Source organism: Corvus kubaryi, unplaced genomic scaffold (genome assembly GCF_017639235.1).
Source record: "Corvus kubaryi isolate FWS band 111438036 unplaced genomic scaffold, C.kubaryi_AGA036_p1.0 37361, whole genome shotgun sequence".
In the NCBI taxonomy this organism is placed as follows: Eukaryota; Metazoa; Chordata; class Aves; order Passeriformes; family Corvidae; genus Corvus; species Corvus kubaryi.
The window spans coordinates 3212054-3238540 of record NW_024581118.1 but is presented as its reverse complement, the minus strand read 5'-3'; the positions used below and the strand labels follow the sequence as shown (position 1 = coordinate 3238540).

At 40.2% G+C, this 26487-nt stretch overlaps 1 protein-coding gene across 7 annotated transcripts in view; it reads right to left on the bottom strand.

The window, feature by feature from the left end:
* RABGAP1L (RAB GTPase activating protein 1 like) overlaps positions 1–26487 on the bottom strand; it is a 236765-nt gene that overhangs the window by 189457 nt on the left and 20821 nt on the right. For 6 of the 7 annotated variants that reach the window (XM_042033881.1, XM_042033876.1, XM_042033874.1 and 3 more), the window contains 7 exons: positions 24529–24703; positions 23614–23774; positions 23032–23142; positions 19277–19343; positions 17910–18012; positions 16814–16980; positions 13053–13197 (listed from right to left, as the gene is read on the bottom strand). In XM_042033881.1, the coding sequence (XP_041889815.1) occupies positions 13053–13197; positions 16814–16980; positions 17910–18012; positions 19277–19343; positions 23032–23142; positions 23614–23774; positions 24529–24703 (929 nt within the window). The remainder of the gene's footprint in view (positions 1–13052; positions 13198–16813; positions 16981–17909; positions 18013–19276; positions 19344–23031; positions 23143–23613; positions 23775–24528; positions 24704–26487) is intronic. The other variant, XM_042033879.1, reaches the window with a different exon arrangement.

Here is a 26487-nt window from a genome sequence, read left to right as displayed (position 1 = left end):
TGCCCTGAGAGAAGCACAGCAGAAATCTCTGTGTTTCAAAATGAACACTTCATTGGTGAAAGCCTTTAGCTTGGAACCTGTTTGCACAGTTTTACAGTCCCCAAGTACAAGCCCAACCTCCATTTAAATACTTCCCCAATAGATTTAAAAATAATCCAAACAAAAAAACCACCCACCTGCATCACAAATCCACAAAACCCTGGATTTTAAGGTTTCCCAATCTTTTGCATGCATTCACTAGAGCTAAAGATGGAAGTAAGAAAATCTAAAACCCCCAAGTTTGTAATTTAACTAAAATTTGGTATCACAGTAACAGGTTTCCCAGTAATCAGTTGTGTTCTGAGAGAAAAAATGTATTTGAAGATTCAGCTTCCCTTTTAAAATTACCAAAAAGAATGTAAAGGCCAATTTCCTCACCACACACGGCAATAACTAACAAAAAACCAACAAAAAAAGAGTAACTAAATGGATTACATTTTTAAAATTTTCTCCTCTCCTGATTTGCACAACTGTGTCAGAGGGATCAACAATAAATGCAGTCCCTTCTACTTGCCATGGAAAGAAGAAAAAAATTTGAGGAAACCTCTGAGATGAGCACATTTGCCATTCAGAGACACAAGATACATGTTAATGATACTGGTACAGATTAAGAATCTCAAGAAACCTAGCTCACATCAGGAATTCATCACAAACTACAATTTCAGAAAGGTTTTATGCATTCCAAGTAAAGGAAGAAAATTTGGCACAAAATGCTGAAGGGATCAGAGTTTCTTTGGAGAGACTGAAGAACTACAGCACATCTCTCCAAGAGTTAATGTTGCAAATACACACAAACAAACCCTGCAGCCTGGAATGAAATCTGGTAAAGATGACTAAAATCCCCCAGCAGACCAAAACGTTTCAAAATGAAGCTACACTGAACCCTTTGAGCACAAAGCACACTAGCTCTTATCAGATCCAAACCTGAGCTTGCCAAGGAATACTGCCACCAGCCTGAAGAAACAAACCCCTTGATTTCTCACAGTGCTGGTATTCCATGCAAAATTCTTCGAAGTTCTAAAGGAGACCAGTGTTACACAGCACATACACTCCAGTGCTTCAGGCAGAAAATTCTTTCATCTGGAAGGTTTGGCAGTGTTTGAAATGTATTATTCAGCTGTATGTCAGAAAATCTCAGGCCTTAATTAGAAATGCCATATGCTCCCTTTCAAAAGACGCTAACGACAAACTTCAAAATAGAACAGGGCAAAGGGAAGAGAATAAACAGCCTTAAAAATCTCTCCTTTGTTTCCATTCTAAAGAGTATTTACATATTCTAACCTGTTAAAGCATTAAGGTATAAACTACAAAAACAAAGATGCCATGGGAGGGATATTTAACTGCATATGTTGTTCTCTGAGTATTTTTATACATTTTTTCCACACTCCATAGCATCTGTAAGCCAGTAGAATTAGCCAAAGCATGATTTAATCCACCTTTATTCTGCTGGGAAAGCCACAAATCCCTTCTTCTAAACGTTGTCCCTTCCTCCTGTATTTGCCCTGACCTCTCAGAGCCATCAACTGGGCAGTAAAACTTGAACTTGGTCAGAGCAAGTGGACGATGGAAGCCATCTCAAGGGAGCAAACCTTGGGGTTGTGAATGTGTGCATACACACAGGCTTTAAGACTACCCCAGGGAACAGTTAAGTCTCAAAGGTTTTCTGTTTTGTTCTGAATTGCAACATGATTCACAAAACTCACAAGAAGGTCATGCCTCATGAATCAATTCCCTGAATTTAGAGCCTTTTTAAAGCAAGCCTGAAGGATCACACTCCCACAGCAAGCATTGCTCTGTATGGTATCAGCATGGAATAATACTTTGGGATGGAAGAGACCTCTGGAGATCAGCTAGTCTGATCCACTCCAAGCTCTGGTTCGATCAGGTCACTGTGGGACGTGAGCAAGAGGTGTGCTGGGTTTGGCTGGGAACAGCAAAAGGGCTGGGGGTGCACAGCAAGCTGGGAGGCGACACAGCCAGGACAGCTGACCCCAACTGACCCAAGGGCTGTTCCAGACCATAGGGCATCATGCTCAGCATGCAGAGCAGGAACAAAAAGGAAGAGGGGAACTTCAGAGAAGCCATTCATCTTCCCAAGCCGCTGCTACACACGAGGGAGCCCTGTTTCCCAGGGGATGGGGGAGCACCTGCCTGCCCATGGGAAGTGGTGAATGGATCCCCTGCTTTGCTTTGCTTGAGCACACAGCTTTTGCTTTCCTTACTGAACTGTCCCCATCTCAACCCACGAGTTTCCTCACTTTTACCTTTCTGACTCTCTGCTCCATCTCACCAGGGAAGAGTGCACGAGCAGCTGTGTGGGGCTGAGTTGACATCTGGGGTTAAACCACAATACGAAGTTAGTCTTGAACGCCTTCAAGAAAAGAGATTGCAAAATCTCTCTGAACAACCTGTTCCACTACTTGACCACACTGATGGTTTAAAAACAAACAAGCCAACCACTTGTCCGAGACTGGAATGTTCTCATTTATGGCTTAAACATCTTCATGAAGGACTTTTGCCTATTACAGCAAAACTGGATAAAAACAGAAGCTGAAGACCACCACACCCTGAATGGGGCCCTGCACTGCATATTGATGGAGATAAAATAAAGTGACTCAGGTCTGGGCTGGGGAAAGAAGAATCCATTCACAGAGGGATCAAGCTTAGCACCTTTGGGGCAGAGACCACAGCCCTGGGGCTATCAGCTGCCAGGCTGGCACAGACCCTCACACCAAAGGGTGGGGGGAGGAGAGGCTTTGGGTGTGTGTTGAAAAACCCTCTGGTCCAAGGCAGTGAATGCTCATCTGCTGTGCAGAGGAGCCCCGCTGTGGGGCCCTTCACCCCGGGAAAAGCCGCATCCACATGAGGGACAGCAGAGGGGGTGTCACGGCCCATCAAAGGTTAAAGGGGTCCCCAGACCCTACACCAGAGCACTGCACAAGATGCAAGAGATCCACAGTCTTGCAAGGGACAGTGTCGAACTTGCCCTCCCCAAGGGAGGCATGGGGGCATTCCCACCTGGCCCAAAGGTAAATGAATCCATGGGATTCTGTACTTCTCGGCACAGGGCAACGGGGGACCCTCACCACCAGCAGACCAGATGGAGGGGATTAACGAGACGTTGTTGGGACCCTTGGAAGGGTGATATGCTTCCACCTAACCCCTGTCACTCTATCTCTGTCCCCCCACCCGACACACACACACCTCTTTTTCTATTTTCTTCCTCTTTGCCTCCTTTACTATTAAATAAAATATATCAAGTTTTTTGGCACCAACATCTAACCTCGTTTGGTTTTAACCAAGTTTTGGGGTGTATTTCGAACCTTTCTGGGTTCGATCCGTTTTATTCACAGAGACTCAAGTTTTCCTTGCTCTTCTGTGTTAATTTGGGTCATAACACCAAACCACCAAACACATCCTTTTAGCTAACCAGAATTTCCCAGCTTCCAACTTGTGCCTGTTGCCTCTCAGCCCGTTATCAGGCATATCTGAGAAGCGTCTGGCTCCATCTTCACTAACTCCTCTGACGTAGTAGATGTAGGCAGCAACATGTTTTCCTCTCCAGCCTGAACCAAACTCAGTTCCCTCAGCCTCTCACTGTCCACCATGTGCTCCTGCCATCCGGCCAGCCTGGCCACTGGCCACGGTCCAGAGTGTCCGTGTGAGTCCCGTAGCGGGGAGCCCAGAGCTGGCTGCACTGCAGGCACGGGCTCACAGGTGCTGAGCAGAGGGCACTGATCCTCTCCTGGGCCTGCTGCCTGGACTCCTGCAAACAGCCCCCGCTGTGCTCCGCTGCCTTTGCTGTGGCCATGTACTGGTGACTTGTTCTCAGACTTCTGTCTGCTGGCATCTCCAAGTACTTTTCTGAGAAAGTCACTTTTTATCTAGTTGGTGTTGAGCCCGTCTTGTCACAGGAGGTTGTTCTGTCACTGATACAGGACCCAACACTTGCCTTCACTGAACTTCCCAAGGCCTTGCCTTTCTCCAGCCTGTCCAGGTCCCTCTGAGTAGGAGCCCTGCCCTCCAGAGCACTGACCACTCCCCTCAATTTGCTGTCATCCACAGATCTGCTGGAGGTGCACTTGGTCTTGTCACACAGGTAATTAATAAAGACATTTAACAGCACTGGTCCCCACACCGACCTCGGAAAGATACCACTAGTCGCTGGCTGCCAGCCAGACTTCACACCATTGATTGATTCTTTCATCCCAGCAGTTCAACCAACCTTCCAACCACATCATTTTCCCCTTGTCCAGTCCTTATCTCATTGATTTCATGATAAGGACATTAAGGGATACAGTGTGGAGTCCCTGCTAAAACCAAGGTGTACAGCATCCACTGCCTGTCCTTTGCCCACAGCATGGTCACCTTGTCACAGGAAAGTGATGAGGTTGGTCACAAGGATTCGTCCCTCATAAATCCGTGCTGGGGGTTCCCACTGACCCCACTGGACATTCACATCTTTAGAAACAACTTCCAGGAGTATTTGCTCCATAACCAGTCCCACAGATTGAGGCAGATTGATCAACCTAGAACTTCCTTTTGGCACTTTCCTCTTTTGGATATTTGCCACTTGCATGAGACCAATATACAAGCCTGCACAGGTATCCCTTGGGACGGGAGAGGATCCCTGGATGCCAGATTTTGCATGGAATCTGTTTTGTTAGTGCACCTACAGACAAACAAACATGTAAAAAGTCATCTCTCTCAAAAACCTGCAGGGACATTCAAGAACAAGCTAGAAAAGAGTGAATCTAATAGAAAAGAAGATTGGCAGTCTATGGATATATGTAATTTTGTCAGTTCATTCCAAGGATTTCACTGCTCTTTTGACTATATTTCTCAGCTCAAGCCTAATTTTTTCTAATCTGCAATTTATGCCAATTACTTTTCTTCTCCTAAACAATTTTAGTACGCCACTTTAAAAAAAAAAAAACTTAGCCTTTATTGTTTCTTCTCTAGAATACTCTGCTTATTTCCTCAAAGGGCAAATTCTCCACACTTGCTCTCATTTCCCATTTTCTCCTCCAGTCTGTGTTTTTTCTTGAGAGATGTTCAAGCAAAATACTGAGGCATCCAGTGTCCAAACCAGAAGAATTACACACACAGTAATCAGCACAAGCAAATACACACAGAGAAACACAAAATCTTGGCCTCTTCTTTCCCATCTCTTAATTTGATAGTGCAGGGTATCAAATAGAGGTCATCCTCAGATGGTAAAACCAGTACCTAGAGCAGCACTGACACACTGGGCAAAGACTGGAACTAAATACTATGAGAAACCAACTCAGAGCCCAGTCAGACAGCACAGAGGTTCCTCTCTCTCAGCAGGGATGAACAGACTCAACTTTGTTTATTGGCACACCCATTTTTGGCTTGAGGAAATAAATTCCGGCAGAAGACTTTTATTCATGCCAACAAAAACTGAGGTATTTAAGGTGCTTGAATGTTTTTCATCTTCCCAGTCTTACAGTGAAAGGGGGTTTTTTTGTTTGGGATGGTTGGTTTTTTTTCAGTGGGCTGGTTTTTTTGCATCAACACTTCAAAATCTGGCTTTAAACAATACTCCCCTCATCCATATTTTACACCAATGATACAGCTATGGAGCAGCTTTTCCAACTGATTCAGTTCTTCTTCAGGAAATTCTACTAGTTCACCTGAAACATGACAATACCTCAGAAGTCAAACTCCTTTTTCAGTTAACAAAAAGGGAAATAAGGTGGAAAACTACAGAGTTGTTTCAGAGATGTTGAGCATAGAAGTAAATAAGTACCTCCAAAATTAGTAGAAAAGCATGAATAAAGCAGATAAAAAAATGAACAGGTGGGATTCGAGCACTGATGTGAAGGAGAAAAAAGGGTATTTAATGAGTTTTAATTGAGAAGCTGTTACACATGAAATAAAAAGAGTAGGTGGAACTGAAAAATAATACAGTAGGAGAAGTCTGAAGGAGAAGGAAATCTTCAGGTCTTTAAGATAAGTGGGAATAGAATTGGAATACTTCGAATATGAACAGTTTGATTTTTATGTAAGAGAAGAACAAAAAAGAAGGAGGAGCTGAAGTTGGCAGCATATTATCAGGGCACGAGATAGAGTGTTACTGACATGGAACCTTTCCATACATACAAGATAAAAGAGGATCGTGAGAAAGGCCACAAAAAAGAGCAAGTTTTCATTTAGAAGGTAACAGGAAATTATAGAGCATGAACTACAGTTCTGCCAGGGAGGATGAGAGTGAAACAAAGTTTAAGTCATGAAAGTCATTCCAGTATTAAATAAGGCAAATTTTCAGAGACGTCCAACTTTTTAGTGCACTACAAAATATTTTGATGAACACAAAAGGATTTCCAAATGTCTTCCAAATAACCGATTAATGAAATGACAATTGTCAGTGTATTTTCTTATTTAGAGGGAAGAGGAATAATCAGGAGCAAAAAAATAGAGATTAATGAATCTGAACAAAGACAACCTGCATTGAATTCTGCTCAAAAGAACCTTCTGCTTATGTTAGTCACATAATTAACCTGCAATATTAATTTGGCAGCTACACAAGTACAAGTAAAGAGAGCAAAAACAAAAAATAAAGTAACCATTTTTCACTAAAAGCAAACCAGTAATAAAAAACCCCACTATTTTGATTGTCATTCCTTTTTATGAATTATAAGATACACATTTTTCACTTAGAATCGTTCAAGCAACACCTAATGCCGACAAATCACAACATTTTGATTACCTTGCCAACAGGCTGCAAATTTAATTGCTTCTTTAGGTAATGCAAAATGTGGGTCCCAAACCCTGTATGTGATAAACACTGAGAGAGGGGGGAAGAGCACACAGCTGTATGTCCTCTGCCTTTCCCTCACTGCAGACCACCATGGTTTGAACATGTTAAAGACTGTGCAAAAATCTCCCAAAGGACCCACACTTGTACTTGAGAGCAGTCCTGCTGGTTGTGTGCAATGGCAGCCAAAACGACCTTTTTCTTTTTAATACAACAAATCCTGCATTTTAAACCCTATCTTATATCCTTATCTGATATGCCCTACCTTTAAAACACTAGCTTTGTTCTACGTCACATCCTTCCAACACATGCCCTGCACCACTGTCACATGAAATGAGAATTATTTTAATATGTCCCAGAAATAAACCTTAACTGGGCATCCAAGAGAAGATCCTCCCCTTGTGTAGTGCACATAAAATTGAGCCACCATGACATCTCTAAACTTGATGCAGAAATGCATAAAGCTGAATAAAAGAGAGCGGGGAAGAATTATCGCTTCAGTTTGGTGGTTTTGCTCCCACACAGATGACAAAGGCAACTAAATGCTGCACAGTGGAGGTAGTCCTGTAAACACAAACATGCTCCACATGTACCGTGCTGTCTGATAGCTGACATCTCAGAGAACAGGCAAGGAAATAAAATTTGAGATGTTGTCTCAACTCTAAGGCAATGCATTAGTAATTTATGAATTTGTAGATTAGAATCTACTCCCATCTTTGAGGCAATCAATGAGAAAAAACAAATATCAGTGTTAGAAACACTTAGAAGTGGTGGATTGCCTGGCATTTACTTTAAGTGCCAAGGCAGCATGCAAGGCACTTAGATTAGAAAGCCTTTACACTCACAGAATACCAGAAGTTTAATGACCAAAACTAAAAAAAGGAAGAATCTCACTCTGAGGTTAGGGGAACTGCTGGTTGAGAACAATCTTTTTAATAAGCTTTATACAAAAGTAGGTGAATTTTTTTAATTATGTGAAATGTGCGAATGTGTGAATTTATAGAAGCAGTGGCAGCTTGAGGCCACCCAAAATTGGTGACTGAAAACCTGAGAAGATCCTTTAGCAGTAGCAAGCTTAAATTCCTAATAAGCCAGGAGGATTGCAAATCCTTTTTCAAACTGCTTTCATACTGATTACAGATAGACAAGGAAAGACAACCACTAATGAACAAAGCATCCAAATCATTCAAAATAATCTGTGATTGCTTCCAGACAAGATGAAAACACAAATTTATGCTCATTTTGTGCCTATTTTGTACCACAATCTGAAGAGATTTTATGAAATTTATAAAAAAACCCTCAATAAGCCTGCCTGAAATCCAAGAAACAGAATTCACCTACTGAAACAGAACTGAGCCAGTACCCACAGAATTGAAAACTACCTTTCTTTGAAAAGATCTCTTTCTGTCATTCTGCAAAAATAAACCAAAGGCATCAACAGATTTCCCTGGAACACTCATGAACCACAGGCCAGAATTAGGGAATTATGTTTTGCCTTGAACCTCACAAAGTAAGTGTGAGGAACAAATTTTATCAAACAAAAAACCCCTACCCACAGAGTGTTCCCACACCCACTGTGCAGGAGTGTGGAGTGGACACTGGGGAAGAAGAGAGGGATAAAAGAGCTCAGGATAAGTCACACTCTTTGGGAGTATTCCACTTCCCAGAACAGAAACAACCTTAAAAATCCCCCATTTTCCATTTCATTTACAACCTTGCAATTTCATTAAACACTTCTGCAATGCACAGAAGTGCTTCAAATTTGAAACATTTCAAATACTCACCTTGTAACACAAAGGCCATACTTGCATGAACAAATCTAAATACAACTTCAACTATTAACTGCCACCGTATTCAAAATACCAAGTCCTCTGCACCCAGTATTTTTTTACATTTTAAGGAAAGTATCACATGATCACATTCCTCCTGGCAGCACAGTAATAGCTGCAGAAATCACCTGAGTGCATTTATTTTATGATTTTTAATAACACAAGTGAACTTGTAAGGTGTGAAAATAATCCATTTTGGACTATTTTATGGACAGTAGAGTCCATAAAATGACATCAGGCTTGCCAGGAGTATTTTCTTTTCATTTGGATGCTATTCTTAGTAGAGTCTGTATTTTAAAACTCATTTCTTGTGGAACTGCAGCAAAGGGTTCTTTTCTGGAGATAGCTACTGGCCAAATGGCCTCACGAATTTCAGATTTGTGACATTTTAGTTCATTTTTATGGAGATGGCAAAAAGTCTCCAAGACTGATTCAACTGATCTTCTTTAGGACCCACCAACTTTACTCTGTTGGATTAATATAACAAACAGTTCCTGCGAAGTACATAAAGCTATTTTTAATTTGGATTAAAATGTGGAGTTGACTATTTCAACACTACTCATGTCATTCTTCTCACACAATCACCCTCATTTGTTCGCATCATAACCCCTATTTTATCACTAAATACTCTCTCAGGAGTTCTATTCATTCCTAAATCATCACCTCCTCTACTCCTTTGCTTTCCTGAATACTGAGAACAGCCTCTACCCACCCACAACACTTGACCCAGCATTTTGATTTAGCCTGGCTGATCATCTCCAATCATTTAGTGTCGCCCACCTCTTACCCACTGCACACACCTTCTTTTTGTGCGACCAACACAACACATCCCGAGTTCTTCTGAAACTTTCACGGTCCCTTGTTCTTTTATGTCTCTTTTCAATGTCACATCCTACCATCTCCACACTGAACTTCCATACCTCTGAAGTTAATTTTTCTGTTGTCTGTCTCTTGCTTTTTCCTCTTAGTGTTCAGACAGAGGGAGTAGGAAGGTAAGTTTCCCTTTCTGAAGTTTTTTATTTCTTCTCTTGGCAAACAAAACACAAACGGAAAAGTTCTGCGTTCCTGGAAGTCATCTGAGAGTGTTCCAGAGGCACCCTACAGCTCATGTTCAGAAGCTTCTTTTTGGTAGGCAAGTCATCTTTTACCTGAATTACCTTTTATCTGTTTCAGGGTATCTGCTAAACAATCTGTGCTTACTCTGCAGCCAACTCATAGATGGGAATGAGAGCTTGTAACCAGACACCCGGGACCACAGAAAGCTTCAGCAAAAGTATCTTCAACCCAGTAACAATCAGGTTAAAGAATATTTTCTGGTTTTGAACAGCACTGCTCCTGCTCACAGTGATCCTTAACCTTCCAACTTTATCCTGACTCCAGAACAAACGCAAATGGAGCTTTCTAGTGTTCTCCTGAAATGTTCCACAGAGTTAAAAAAAAATCATTCAAATATTAGAGCCAAAGGAAGGTCATCATTTCACAGACGGTCTGAGCAAGCACGGCTGCTAAAGCAGCCAACGTATTCATCCCCTTCTCCCTTTGTTATTTATTCCTAGGCCTACATCCTCCTTTAAATGCTTCTGCTGGAAAGCCATTTTCCCCAATCCTTAAGCTCACAAGGGCAGCCACTTCATCCTACCACAGAACAATACTACAATAAAATGCTCTCTGAGCTTTGCTTTTCTCAATACTGCAGTATCCACACCATCGATTCTGGGCATGCTCTCACCTTTCTTAATGCTCTAAAAAGGAGAAAGAGGAGTTCAACCATCTGTGCTCTGCACCTTGTGACAAGGTTCTACTCAAAATTAAGTATTAACAGTGAACTTTTCTGCATATAAGTTGATACTTAAATCCACTTTACTTGAAACCTTTCCAGAAAGTGTAAGACTTACCTCATTATACATTTTAATCTTTTTAAAATTTAGAATTTAGAATTTAATAGAAAGCTTCTTATTAAGGAGTGCACTTTACATTCTAGGTTTTGACAAGAGATTATTAATATAAATATACTTTTAAAAATATTATCTACAAAGCAAAGGACCATAAGTGATTGGGTTGCCAGAAATATCTATCACAATATTAGTAATTAGAAAACAAAAGTGAGGTTGACCTGAAAGATCTCTAAGTAACAACTGCACAATCTTAGCAAAGGTCTTAATTGTTTTATATAGCTGTTCACATGAAAAATCACGCTAAAATGAGAAAAAATATTAAAAGCTGAGAATGTTATTTAGAGAGTATAAGATGTCCATTTCCTACATGCAGCTGTGGAAAGATACTAGGCCTACCTTTAGGCTAGTGTTTATTTAAAATCATTATTGGCAGGTATCGTATGTTTGGCCTTTCATTAAAACAAAAAGAAAAGAATATTGAAAAAATGCCTTCTTTTTTATGACCATCTTTATTCATATACTCATGGCACAAGACATCCCAGTGAGCTGTGTGCATGCAGAGTACACAGGAATCAGATACAGTGCATTCTCATACAAGAAAAATGCAATGTATAGTGCTTTTGAAATCAATTAAGGAATATTCTGTGGGCATACAAGGAAAAAGCAAAAAAAGAAAAAAAAAGGAGAAAAGTAAAAAGTAAAAAGAACCTATATAGCCAGGTAGCTATCATACTTTACATTAAAAAAAGAAAAAGCCTTCTTCCAAGGCTAAGACAAGACATTGTAAACTCAAGGGGGTTTTTTCCATCATCATAATTAGTACCCTGAAAAGAAAAAGAAAAAAAAAGAATGAAGAGATTTATTTAGAAAAACTGCAAATGACTCATTGAACCTGCATATCCTCCAGGATAAAGAACTTCTTGGCACAGAACTCTAAATGTGGTTTCCATGAGAACAGAGGCGCATCATATTTTTAATGTCTTCTCTTAGGAAGTCATCTACATTTAAAATATGGAAACTAGCATTAAGGAGCTAAACCAAAGTTAAACCTAGGTTCATACTCCAGTGGAATACTTTTTCTCTGTAATAAAATAAAGCCATCCTGTAACAGTACCAAGAGGACAGTATCCATGTTATTCCCAACTGTGCTGCATTCACCACATTCTGCAGCAGTTTTATTCTTCCCAATAAAAGCAATGTTGAAAAAAAAATATTCAATTATTTAAACCCTACCCTATCAAACAAATCAATTTGGCTCTACAACTCATATATCCAGCAAGGAAAAGAACACCAGCAGCTGAATTACACTACACTGATCTACAAATTCCAAAGGCCAAACCTGAACTAATTCTTGCTATGAACAGCAAAGCAATCCCAAACAGCAATGGAACAGAAGAATTCCTCTGGAGAAAACAGTAGTTTTACTATTCAGAAGTGACACAAAGGGGGCTGACATTGCTAGTCTGTGCCTATTCCCTCCCTTTCAGGAATAAGATCAAAGTTCAAAGAGCACCTGACTGGGGTTTTTTCGGAAAGGTTGGTGTCACCTGGGGTACGTGGGGGGGTTTGGCTTGTAACTGGGACTAACCACACCTGCCAGCTCCAGCCTGTTAATCCCAGGCTTCTGACTCCTACTGCATAAGCTAATATCCAATACTTACCTATAACTAAGAACCAAGGAAGAATTTTTCCACAGGAGTGAGTGAGACTTTTTACGGTATTGACAGAACAGTGCCAGAAATCTGAAGAATAACTTGGTAAAACGATCACAATTCCTGGTAGGTCAGACATCCAGGTCAAAAATAGCACACAGAAAGCCTATCCTGAATGCTAACCCTCAAAGTACAAAGAAACAGTAGGCCAAGGGCCTTCAAAAAGACAAAACAAAACATAAAATACCACCCCCTGAGAAAAAAACCCCCAAACCATGAAATATACTGAGGTGCTGTAAGCTTTGGAAGAGGCAGGCAAATACTCTGGGTCCATGACCTGTAGCAATCCCCAACTGAACCAAGAGACATTTTAATAAGCCCTAGATATAAGTGAGGGAAAACAAATCACATGCTAAGCTGTCAGTCAGGGAATGAGGACAATACCCATGTGAGTCTGCCTGGGATATTTTTTTGGTTTTCTTTACAAAGAGGCATTTAAAACCTGCCATTCCAAAGCCTAATTTCATGCTGTCCTCTTTAACAGCACAGCACATTCAAGGCAAATGACTTCTGATCAGAAGAAAACACCTTTGCAAACCATTTTCTAACTTGCTGGCAGAGCACGGGTGCCTCAGTAATGCATTTTGCAGCACACAGAAAGATGGACACATGGTGTCTGCTGCTGCTGTTGGAAGACATCCAAACAATGGCTTGGTAAAAATACTACTACTGCTGATAGAAAATTACGGGTGATCTTTTTGTCCAGAACAGTTGTATTAAGAATTAAATGAGTAAATTAACAGCAGAAATATAACAGTACTATCCATGGAAACTGTGAGTGCTCGTTTATCCTTACCTTCTTCTGCCTCATCCTCCTGGGACGACATAGGCCCTCCTCCACTTGTTGGGGTGACTAATTCTTCCTCTCTGGCAGATTCTCTCTGCAGACTGACAACTTCATAAATTGCATCTCCAGCACTTGTGCGGTTTTTTCCTTCAGACTAAACCAAAATACGGGTATGTATTAGGTTGCCACTGTTGAAAAATAAGGCTGTGAAAGGCTAAAAAGTAGTTTGGTCAAGAGTGCCTCAAATTTCTTTGCCTTGGCACGAACAGATGGCAGTATCTGACAGTTGTTTCTCCCAGTTTTACAGGTAGAAAATGTAAATAAAACCTCATTATTTCCAAAGCTGCCCCTTAACAATCATTTTCAGTATTGCTCAGAACAACGATAAAAAAAGCTTTCCAATTTAAACAGCTGTAATGACATTAAATCAAAGAGAAAGCTAAAGAAAAGAGGAGAGAACAAAGGAAAAATATTGGAGTAACTGAAACAGGAGCTGAATGCCTGAGGGGAAAAAAAAAATCATGGTAAGAGCTTTTTGGAGGTGAAGACAAGACTAAAGAAGAAACAAAACCTCACACTTTTGAAAAGCCGTAAATTGTGAAAAGCCCTTTTTAGTGCTTTGCTCAGTAAAAAACCAGGAAAAATTATCTTTCTTCTGCAGAATATAATTTAAAATACGCTCCTTCCAATGGAGAAATGTAATGGAACCCCATGCCAGGGGGGTTGGAACTAGATGATCTTGAAGGTCCCTGTGAATCCAAACCATTCAATGATTCTATGATTTTCTTATGAAAAAGAAGTCAGTTAACTATAGTTTAAGCAGTTGCAAGTTTTAAAATAAAAGGAGGATTAGTTTTTCCTCTGAGTTACAGTTATGAACACAATTATTTTTCAGTGACATGAAGTGATTACTGTATTTTTAGAGAATTGTAAATAACTGCAAACTAATGATGGTATTAAATGAAGCAGCCCAAAGTGTTGTGCTATTTTGTTCTTTGTGCATCTTGCCTAATCAGTTAAAATAAGCTAATTTTTGGAACACACTGAAAACATCAAATTAACCATGAAAAAGAACACAGTTGCAGTTGGAGTAGCCTCAATTTGTCTGAAAAACAAAGTTATGATAAAGTTGAAAGGCTCCACGATAGCTCACTGGAGATGTACATGCACTACTGACCAACACTTGCAATTTCAACCAGCTGGTGAAATTATGCAGATGAGCAGCTTAAACACGGACTGTATGGACTGACACAATATCAGTTATTTTATAGTGAGAAAACTTTCCTCATTTACTTTACATTAATCATTCAGACCTGCTTCCCTTAAAGCAAAGGCTCCAATTATCAGCCAGTTTTGCTGACTGCATTTCTCGTTAAGTCAGTTCAATGAATTTTGGGGTGTAGGCACAAATACCCTGCATTTTGTAAAATTAAGCAGGGTAATATTAGGGCCTTTATCCCTGTTTTATTCTCACATAACACCATTATTGATTAATTACAAAGTACTTGGTTAAATCAATCAAGTATTGCTGCCACTAATGTTATTAACCATAGCTATCTATAGCTTTTATGTTTGAGAGAGTAAGGCATGAGGTACTGTAGGGTTTGCTGTTTGTTACAATAATTACAAGTCTTCAGCTCCATGCACATGTTCTGGTTAACTGCAAGACCCACCTGTATAAAATGTAAAAACTGTGATTGTTGGTTTTCTCTGAAGCACAAACCCACCATGACAAGGACCACGTTGTAACAATGAAAACGTGCATAAGCAATACAGTAAGATAACCAGAAAGAACAGTCCTAAATTGCACATTAACCTGCATTTCTGTCATTCTTCGTAACTGACTGCACCTCACCCATCTCAGCTCAGCCTGCTAAACCTGTATGAATCCTTCCTCAGAAGGGTTCTAATTTTTCTAGAATCTACTTAATGCTAAAGTGCTTTCCCAGGAAGTTCACAAATGGCTGATCCCAACGCCATCTGCAGAGTTATCTCCCAAGGAGTAACAGTGCCCTGAGCTACAGGATCTTCCAAAGGTAACAGCAGGAACAGCTACTTCAACACAAACTGTCCAGCTGAGAACTGGTGAAATAAAGACTTGATACACATCACCCAAAGAGATCCTGGCAACCACAATCAGGACCTCATCTTGCAGAAGGATTACTAGGACTAAAAATATTCCTTTTCTGAAGATCTGCAGAACAGACTCTGAATTTTGCAGCAGGAAGAAATGCATGTGTTTCTTCAGGGAAGAGAGGCATGTGTATGTTTGTCACATTGTAAGGGGTGAGAAAAAGAAAGCATCCATATTACTCAATTAAAAATGGTACAGTTGCAAGTGATTTAAAAGGCAAGCTGAACTGATTAGAGATAAGTATCAAGCCGCTGTGAGCAGAATATTTTCGAATGTATTTTTTTCATGTCAAAATGCAGATATTCTTATTTGCATGTAACAGTAGGCCTTCTCAGATTTTCTCAAATTCTAAGTTGCTATGCTAATCTCCAGAAGAAATACAGAAACAACATTGATTGAGATTTATTTACTCCCTAAGTGTTAAACACAGCAGCAATTTTCCCATGTAATATCAACACAGCTTGGTTTTTTCAGACCTATTGCTGTGCCCCACAGAAAGAGGATGACTCAAATACTCCCATTAGGCTCAGTAAAATTAAATCACTGCTCTTTGGTTCCATTAGTCAGAGATGATGCACCACCATTCCAATGCACACAGTACGACTGGCCTCTGCTTTTCACCTTTTGGGCCAATACTAAGACATAAGTCTTTGGAGAAAGCAGGTCAGCAGTGGCTGCAGGAGAATGCAGCTGCACACCATTGTACAGTGACCCTGGGCAGACAGATCTCTCGTAGGTACCTCAGCCAATGCCAAAATCAGAAGGGACTTGAGCTACAGTCTTAACAGCCTCACTCTCTTAAACCTCTGTGTTAGGTTCCTTTGCCTTTAATAGGCTACCTGCCTTCATACTGTGAATGTCAGTAGCCCTTTGATTTTAAAATGAACAATTATAGAGTCAGTTCCCAATTTTACCAGTCAAATGGACTTGTTTTAGAGCTCATTGTAGAGAATTAAAGATAATTCAATATGCAGGTACAAAATAGGTTTGGCTGGGTTAGAGTTACTTTCCTTCACAGTGGCTGGTGAGAGGCTGTGCTTTGGGTTTCTGCTGGAAACAGTACTGATAACACAATAAACAGCCCAGCAGCTGCTTACACAGAGACAGGGCCTTTGCTGCTCCTCATCCCACCCCACCAGCAAAAGGGCTTGAGGTGCACAGAAAGCTGGGAGGGAAAGAAGGAAGAAGAGGGGATGTTTGGAATGATGGCATCTGTCTTCCCAAGCCAGTGTTACGCTGTTTCCCAGAGGATGGCTGAGCACCTGCCTGCCCATGGGAAGTGGTGAATGAATTCCCTGCTTTGCTTTGCTTGAGCACATGGCTTTTGCTTTCCCTACTGAACTGTCTCCACCTCAACCCACGAGTTTCCTCACTTCTACTCTGCTGATTCTCTCCTCCATCCCACTGTGGGGGAGTGAGCAAGTGTCTGTGTGGGCCTTACTTGCCAGCTGGGGTTAAACCATGACACAAAGGCAGTGAAACTATATACGTGCTACTTAATGCTTATGCATTAGAGCATCCCTGAAACAAACAGTTAAAAGAAACAAACTGCTGAGGAGCAGGTGCCATCCTTACTTTTATAAAGGCCAAATCAGGACAGATGAGGCCAATGTTCTAAAAAAACCAAAGGCATTACCTGTTTTAGCTTCATATAAAAAGTTTCTGTGAAGGTTTTCCTGCTGAAGTACCAGAAGCGTTCATTGGCAGGATACACACGCACAACAGTCTCCAGCAGAAACCGGACTGGCTCTACTACTTCAGTGACGACCATATCCACAGCCACAGTCATGAACACACGCTTATCTGAAACACAAAAATGAGAAGCATTTAGTCAGGTTCAAGCTGCACACTGCTGTTCAAACTGAAAATCCTTTCTGTTTAATTAATGGTTCTATTGCACCCGGTTTAGTTGCCTGAGTTCTACACCCTCCGTGTCTGCTGCACAGAATGAAAGTGTGCATTAACCAGTGCACCGAGGAACTCTGATAACTTCAAAAACAAAGATATTATGTTCTTGTTTTAAAGACAGGGGCAAGACATCACACCAAGCAAACACCATTAAGGTACATGATCCCCATCAAACGAAAGGAGCATGCAGAGGATAAGGTCACACTGTGTAAGGAGTTCTGTAAATAACGTGGTTTGAAAATCCATCAGCAGGAACGCTGACACTGGCTGCAGGTACTCAGATATGCCTTTAAGCAAGTTGATGTGAGCTCTGCCTTGGGACAGAAAACGAACTCCAGATTTACATTCCAAGTTTTCAAATCCCATCAGAGGATGTAAGTTCCATCAATAAGAAACTGTGCTATATAATCAAGCACTTGAATGCATCACTGCCAGGTGCCCCAAGAGGCGGGGGATGAAATGCTATTTGTAATCAGCTCACACCTAGAAGGAGGAGAACCCCAACGCCTGCTATTCACACCGCTTTGCTGAGTACAATGGGTAGAAAACAACTTGGAAATGCTTAGATCCAAAAAGTCCTGATAACCAGGGACAGGCACATCAGCCCCACACACTAATGTCACACCTCCACATCAGCACCACACTGCTCTGTGAACAATTCTTCACAACTCTGTGTTGCACATGTTTATGCACGAAAATTCCCAGCAATGGACTCTTGGAACATAATGGTTCATGTACTTAGCCATGCACCATGATTGCCAGGAGAGAGTACACACACCAAACCCCTGCTGGGTGAAACAAACACACAGATTACATTCCACTACCTTTAGGAGTTTCCTCATTAAGTACTAGAAACATGGGTGCATTAGGATTCCACATTCCAGTAATGACATAAGCCTTCCCATCAGAACTCTTTCCCATGGATTCCTAAAAATAAAATCATACAGGATTGTATTACAGTTGTGGTCTGAGATCAAAGAGATGGAGCATGGGGATGAGAAACAGCTCTAGGAACCTTAGAGAAAATGAATTAAGTGGAATGAACTACTACTAGTATGAGGCAAGCACATGCTTCCTCAAGTTTTCTCCAACAGTCCCTAGGGATCCAACAGGCCTGTTTGGCAGCCTTTCTAGAGATGAAAGGAGACTGACGTTCCCTCTCCGCAACCCAGTTAAGAGAAATAAAAGTGACTAGTTCTCCAGATTTACATACGGAGAAAGGAGGTGGAAAGGAAATCACAAATGTCTATTTCTGTGCTATAGTCAAGAAATGAACTAACAACTCATTACATCCAGCAGTTAAAACGTCCTTGCAAGTGTGAACATAAAGAGAATTCAAGGTGGAGTAAAGACAAGAATTCAAATACAGTAAAGAGGTGTTACACAGATTTATAGGAACAACACCACTCCAAAACTCATCATAATTTATTCAGTTTTATAATCAAATAATAAAAAGGGAAAAACTGAACTAATTTCAGCAAATAAAACCAGGAAAAGGATGAGCTAGTAAATACAATCAGGCCAATAAATGAGTCTGACAAGAGAACTAAATACCGATAGATAGAACCAGCAGCATGAGTACAGAAATGAACTAGGCAAAACTGGGACAACTGTAGAGTCACAAAAGGTCTGATGGGCTTAGCTCTAGCACTTCATAACTTGAAAATGGCTGTATTATCCACAGAGAGACAGTAAACTGGTATTATCACAGAAAGTATCACACTGTTTTGCAGTTCTCTCAGAAGCAACTCTCAGAAACGGAAAATCATAGAAAACAAGTGAATACTTCAAACTCTGGGCAAGAATTTAAAATCAAATGAAGGAAATAAAGGCAAAGGTTTCAGCCCCCTGGAAAAATAAGAGCACTCCCCTGGCACTGAAATATAAAAGCAATTATTCGCTCTGAATTTTTAGGGAGCATGCTTAACACAACACAGAATGCTCAGTTAATCGTAACAACCTAATCTCTGCTTCACTAATTCAATAAAAGCCAGATGCCCCAGATTTTGACATTAATTGAAATGTTTTGTCCATCTTATGATTGCAGATATCAAATCCCAGGATTTAAGAAACAGAAACACAAACACAGCACAAGATATCAGAAGCTCATTTTGCTGGGGTTTATTTGTTTTTTGGTTATTTTTCCAAATCACCTTATCTTATTTAACAGGTTATTAGGGCTAAGTATTACCATGTCTAGTAAATGCATGTCACTGTTCTTCACATTTCGTCCAGGGCTTAGCAACATCCCAAAGCACCTGTGAAGTTTATTTAAAACAAAAAACATAAAAGGAAACAAAGGACATGTATTAGCTTCTCACAATACAAAAGTCTTTGCTTGAACATAATGGACAGCCACCTACTGCTTCTAATTTTAAGAGTACCTTTCAGAGAAGTTGTTTGTTATTGTTATGGCAACGCTCGGGAAACAACACAATACATGTTACAGAAAAGACAATGGAATTATTTTCCAGAATGAGGATGGCAGAAATTAGCATCTGACCTGTGAAAACTCAATTATTCCTAAAGACCATTTATAATATTGAGTTCAAAGATATCAACAATTCCTATACATTAGTGGTGGAGACTGGCAGGAAGAAATTCACTGTCTCCCCAGGTCATTTTAAAAATTGTTCTCATGCAATCATAGGAGAAAATACAAATTCATTCATTCTACCACTCATAATAGCTCTGCTGAAAAAAACTACATAGCATCATGGGCCCTTAAAAAATAAACAAGAAACAACAATTTGCTCAATTTTAAGACTTCATTCCTCATTTTTTAAAATCTGAATTTGTGTGCTATATAGGGCCTAGAATTCTAGAATTCCAGTCCAATCATTTTCCAAGATAATTTTCTTGATATTTTTAAGAGAGAAAAAAAAAAACCCTAAAAACAAAACAAACCCAAAAATTCTTCAGACATTCAGATTTTCAAATTTCCTGACTACTGAAGGCACAAATCCAGGTCTGAGGTTTCTGTAAATCATCTGTATCTTTCTCTCCTTTGAACATACTCCATTATGAATAAAAACACCAAACAGAACTACATATTTGCACAGGTTTTCAAAAACCTTAGATCTCAAATGAAAAAAGCAAAAAAAAAATTGAAAGTAAGTGCAATTTGAAATATTATGGAAAACTGGGGCTGTAATTCAGAGGGTTTTGTTTCAAGAACTTTTCTTCTGTTTGGTTCTCTGATAATCAAACCACTTTTTCCCACTGACTCTCAGAATTATGTAATATGCTGAACAATATTGCTTGGACATATGAAAACCAGCAACTAAAATTTTAATAACACTATTAACTGTAGGAGTCTCAAGATACACACTTACTACACCACCTAGCTTTCCCCTGTTACATTAGGGGTATATGGCTTTCTTTTGCCACCTCATTACACTTAACAGGAACTTACATCCACAGTTGTACTTCCCATTCTCCATACTCTTTCCCTACCAGAATCATACAAATCTAAGTGGTAAATAAAGCAGCAGACAACAATTTTGATTTATCTATATCTATAATGCAGTGCCATGGAAAGCACCCAAGGCAGCTCAGATACAGGACTTGGATTTAGCCACACAAACCAGATTCTCTGAGGGACTAATTAAAGTGGGCAGAAACTAACAGCACAGATACTATTTGCTGTCCCTGGGGCAGAAATGGCTCTGAGAGAGCTGTAATTGATGAAGTAGGGGGGTCACCAGCTTCTGGTACAGCTGCTACAGAGACACGTAAGGCCAAGATCCAGAGGCAGGCAAGATATCTGTGCCTTTCAAAGACAACAGCTGCCAGATCCTACTGCTGTGCACTGCTCAGATGTACAGAAGTTCTGATGTATGACAGCCAAAATTTTGGGGAAGTATGTTTCCAAAAGAATGGGAGTCAGGAACAACTAACCCCTGCCTCTCACAGAACCAGAGACTTACGATGCCTAGCAGCATCCTGCTGCAAGAAGAGTCAGGGCTTCTCCTCCCTCTTATTTCAAAAAGGAAAATCAGCTCAAACCAGGTCAGGACCCTCACTTGCAGAAGATGGATTTTACAGGAACAGCTGTCAACACATTCAGCCTCCAACATGAGGAGGCTCAACCACACACCCAAGATTCAAAATGACCTGTACAGACTGTGGGCCTCGGTCTCACTTCAGACTTGCTGGGTTTCTGCACCTGAAGCTGGCTAGTGAGCAGCTCTGTGCAACTGCACATACTCCACTACTTTCTAGAGCAGCAGGAAAAAACCAAAAGAACTGTAATTGTTATTCACTAATGTATATTTTCATTTATAAAAATACAAATGCTACCCATGCACAAGGCTGATAGTATTAAGTTAACATGATGACAGGACAAGGGGGAATGGCTTCACATTGTCAGAGGGCAGGATTAGATGAGATATTGGGAAAAAATTTTTCCCTGGGAGGGTGGGGAGGCCCTGGCACAGGGTGCCCAGAGAAGCTGTGGCTGCCCCTGGATCCCTGGAAGTGTCCCAGGCCAGGCTGGACAGGGCTTGGAGCAACCTGGGCTAGTGGAAGGTGTCCCTGCCCATGACAGAGCAGGGTGGTCTTCAAGGTCCCTTCCAACCCAAACCATTCTGGTATTCTGTGACCTTTAAGAGTTTCCACTACTGATGTGAAACCAACCAATATTCTGTAATTCAGTTCTAAGGATACCAGCCTAGACTTTAACCTAAGGTATACCTACATAACTCGGGACTAACTCTCGCGTATGAGTGGTAGCAAACTGGATCTAAACACCACTGCATTGAGAGGAGTATCAATCCTTCCATCTCTCAGAATGAAAGGCTATTTCACTCTTCAGAACAAGTTCCTTAAACCCCCTGATCATTAACCAGAATTTTCTTCCTGAATCCTATAACCAAGTGGGACTTGACCTGCCCCCCACTGTGGGACTGATCCTATGGAGGGGCACACATGACTCAGAAGCAAACACCATCTCTTTAGCTGCTTTGATCCAAATACAAACTGGCAAAGCCCAGGTCAAACAGGGCATGAGAGCAGGAAGGGCCAAAGCAATGCATGAGAGTAACTTTCTCCATCACCCTGACCCAACCCTAGGCTCTGCCTGAACACCAGGAGGGGGCAATTTCTCTGAGCAGCAACCAAGTCTGATCTCCTGAAACCACGACAAAAGATTACTGAAATCTTTAGACCAGAGACCAAATTTCTTTAGAAATATTTCTTTGCATTGTAATTTCCACTTCAAAATAGTTTTGAAGACACATTAAAATGCTCAGAAGCTCAGTCTGATGTAACCTGCATTCATCTTTCACCAGTTTTGAATTTTAATATTATCGGGTTAAGTACATAAAATGACTTACAAGCCCATGTATGTCATTCCAAGTAAGTAACTTTTTCACAGCAAAGCTTGTGGTGATAAAAATAACATCCCAACTGAATATTCTAAATGTCACCAAAATAAAAGCTAATTTCTAAGAAAAGTAGTTGCACTTTGGGGAGAAAAGCAATAATCAAATGCTATTCATAAATTCCTCATTAACTGAATCCTGAAGGCAAAATTATTTAAATTAAAATTACACTGAAAATATTTTTTTTTTTAAGTCAATGAGTAGCAAAAGCCTAAGTTTACAACACAAAAACACTGTCTAAAATACTGTCTACTTGTCTAAAATTTTAGTTTCTGTTTTGAAGTAAAAGCTTGAAACCAAGTCAAGAGATCAGTCAGGTTTTGAGAGGGTTTGGGGGCAGGTTTTCTTGTTATCTTACATTTCCTTTTCACAAGAACTGAATTCTCCTGTTGTTACTCTTTTGATAAGACTGCCATCTGGTGGCATTAATTCCATCGTGCAATCATATTTGGTGTTATTGGTACATTCTTTTTCTATCACATAAATTGCAAAGTCAGAGAAAACTACATTAAATACCATTCTTTCAAAAATCTAACCTTCATCACTTTTGTAAGATTTTTACCTTTCAATGGCCAGTTCTTTGTTCGAGAGTTGCTGAACTGTGATCACCACTTTCTTCTCAATTCCCTGTTTAAGCTTGAAATACAATTTATCTCTATCCTTTGGCACAGGGCTAAAAGAATAGAAACATCCTTCAGCAGGTATAGAACATGAACTGTTAAATACAGAAAAGAGTTTCCATTTCCTTAATTTTCAATTAATTCAAAACTCATTAGGTTTAAAAAAAATCCAAAAAAGAGACCACTAGACTGCATTTACTCAAGAAACTTGGTTTGACTGAAGTTTTTAACAGACTTCTTACTATCTTTTCCATTTGCACAGGCCTACATTGAGCATCCCTAAAAGAAATGATGTAGTGAAAAGAAACTAACTTGAAAAAACGTATCCTGAATTTTAATCTTTTTACAGAAAAAATACAGAGAAGAAAATTGTAACATCAAAAGAGCAACTTCCTATTTATAGCTTGTCTGCTTATGAAAAGAGGTCAAACGAATTTCGTTGCAACACAGTAGTTGTGCATGTGCAAAGTAGCTGTGTGCTTTTTCCAAAGACATTCCCACTTTTCCCTTCCCATTCTGATTACCTAAAATTTCCTTTTCCATCATCTTCTTTGACTTCTAAGGAGACACTGAAAGTGTACACATCACTATCTGGCGTGGGAAGAACAAAGTCCTTCACATGATCAGATGCTTGTTTGGAAGAACGTTTGAATGCTGTGGAGAAACTGTACAAAATTCGGCTGACCTGCAGAAAAGCAAAACCATTAGTATTTTGATGGAAAATAAGGGTCTTTTTAACGAGGCATTGTGATGTTTCTGAAGGTCACAACATCACTTGCCTCTTATACTGAACACAAATCATGCCTCATGTAACACAAAGCACTCAACATGATGTGTTCACTAACCAAGCCATTTCAACAACATCATCTCCTATTTCCATTCCTGTCACATTCCCTGCTCATGTCACACTCAGTGAGTTAATATAAATTAGATTACAGATTAGGAATGCAGCTCATTAGAGGACCTGGAAAACGTACTTTTCAGGCTGTGTTTTTAACAATGCAACATACAGCTTGCTCTGGCAGATGTCAAAACCCAAGGAGATTTCTTCTTTTTCAACCTCTCTTTTTCCGCCCTAAAAAAGTCCTTTTCTCCCAAACTGTCACACAGTTCTTCCTAAAATATCTAGGGGAGAGTATCATAACATGGTTCTCCATAATTCAAAAGGTATACATCACAACTTCAGTATGAAACAGACTCAATGAGGCCTGCAAAAGCCCCAGATGAGGCTTTCCAGATCTTCCCACTACAGTGCACTTTGGAATGTTGTTGAGACACTAACAGCAAAAACTTAAAATTATAATAATATTCAAAACTCATGAACATGTGCTAACATATTTTTCAAGGCACTATATACCATTTCCACATTGGGAATGACCTCTTCAAATACTGCTTGGGTCCTTTTTCCCAGGCAGGACTGCACAACACAGAATACTTACAGCCTCTTTAATCTCACAGGAGAAAACATGGATCTGGAACTCTTCTGTGCCACAGCTGCTTTCAGTAAATGCAAAGCAGTCACTCTCTGAAGTCCCATTTTGCCCCCGCACACAGAACAACACCTTATAGATGGGAAACGAGGCTATCTCCAAATTGCTCGATTGATCGATTATTCTTGCAAGAAAAGGAACAGGGAAGATCAAAGGAACAGGTCAGTAAAACAGACAGGCCTACCTAAAAGGCTTTTCTGCAATTAGATAAACAGCCATCTGAACTCTAAATACTACTAAATTCGAGTAGATGAGATGGACAGCAGGAACAGAAATGTTATGCTTTACACAGCTAAGAAGTAAATGTTTCTGGTTGTAACACTGACTGAATTTCTTTTATATACCATAATATAGACAAATACAGTACCTCTGTATCATAAGCAATGGCCACTGCTTGTGAAAAACATGAAAGAAGAAATGTAGAAACCACAGAAACCATGAAAATGTGATTTGTATACAGACCAGAGAAAATGCAACATTATAAAGGAATTTAAATACCTGTTTAAGAAATTGTTATGAAAACAATTTTGGAATCAACAGGACTACATAGCTTAGCAAACGCTGCCACATCACCCATCTAAGACCTCATACAAAAATTTAAAATATTCTCAAACACAGAACCCAAAGAATATTCCAGAAACTTAGAAGCAGGAGAGCGGTGTTTCAGGATAGTGACTTTTAAAGAGTAATAGTTAGAGCCACAGTGTTCTCTGTCTTTTCACTACTCGTCCATGTGCACATTCACATCAAGGGTCAATAAACATCAGTCACCTAAAATCCCAAGTCTGTAACAAGAAAAATACAGGACTAATCTAAAGGTAAGAGAAGCCCTGGGAGGATTCAGCATGCTGTAATATTGGTGGGACATGAGAACTGGAAACTCACAGGACAAGTATTTAGACACCAGGAATGGACACACTCTTAAAAGCCAACACTGGTATCACCTAAGCTTTGATGGAATGTATTATGTCACACATGGATTCACCCTTCCAGTTCTGTGCAGGTTCATACGCAGTCCCTCATTTACTGATATCCTCTGACATTAAAGATCAAAGGAACCTGCTGTTCCACTTGCTAAATAACCCTCCTGAATGGCCACATTGAGTGCAAAAAATGGCACAGAACACCTTACATCTTATGTCTGGCTGACTGTTGCCATAGTAGAAGTATACAAATGAAATATTTTCTAATGGCAAATGAAACTTAAATTGGGTTCAAAGAATAAAATGGAAGAAAATAATACAGATTCTTGAAGGTCCTTCTCTTTCTCCACAAGGTGACAGTCAATCCATAAGCACAGCTTGAGCAAGAAAGGAGATCTAATCATATCCTTCAGATACCTTGGTATCAGAGCTTAAACAAATTGGACATTGAGATGCTCCCTACTTCTGGATGCAAGAATGCTACCGGTGCATGTTTGGTGCACTCTGATTAAGAACCTTTCACTCTCTCATCACCAATTAAAAGACCCTTCTCACATGGGGAAAGTAAATCTTTTCTAGTATCTGGAGACTGTCAGCATGTGCATCATGAGGCAGACACAGGTCAGAGCTGCCTTCTGCACAGCAGCGACTGGAAGCAAAGACCAGCATCTCAACTCTGCAACGTAGATGGGAGAGTCTGAACTTGACACTTCTGCAGCAAACCGAAGGCCAGAAGGACTCCTGCAACATGTGTACCTTGGAAGTGTGGACAGACTAGGGAGGTCAGGAGAGCACAGGTATTATCAGCTCTCCCTTTCCAGTAGCTCTCTTATTATCGTATTTGAACAGATACTAAGGTAAAAAGAGATACATAGGTAAAATGCTTTTGCTGACATTGTGTGGCAACTGGTACCACCAGCCATGCACTGCATGGTAAATTTGAGCACACATTTTGTTGCTTCAGAGGAATTTCTCAAAATTAACT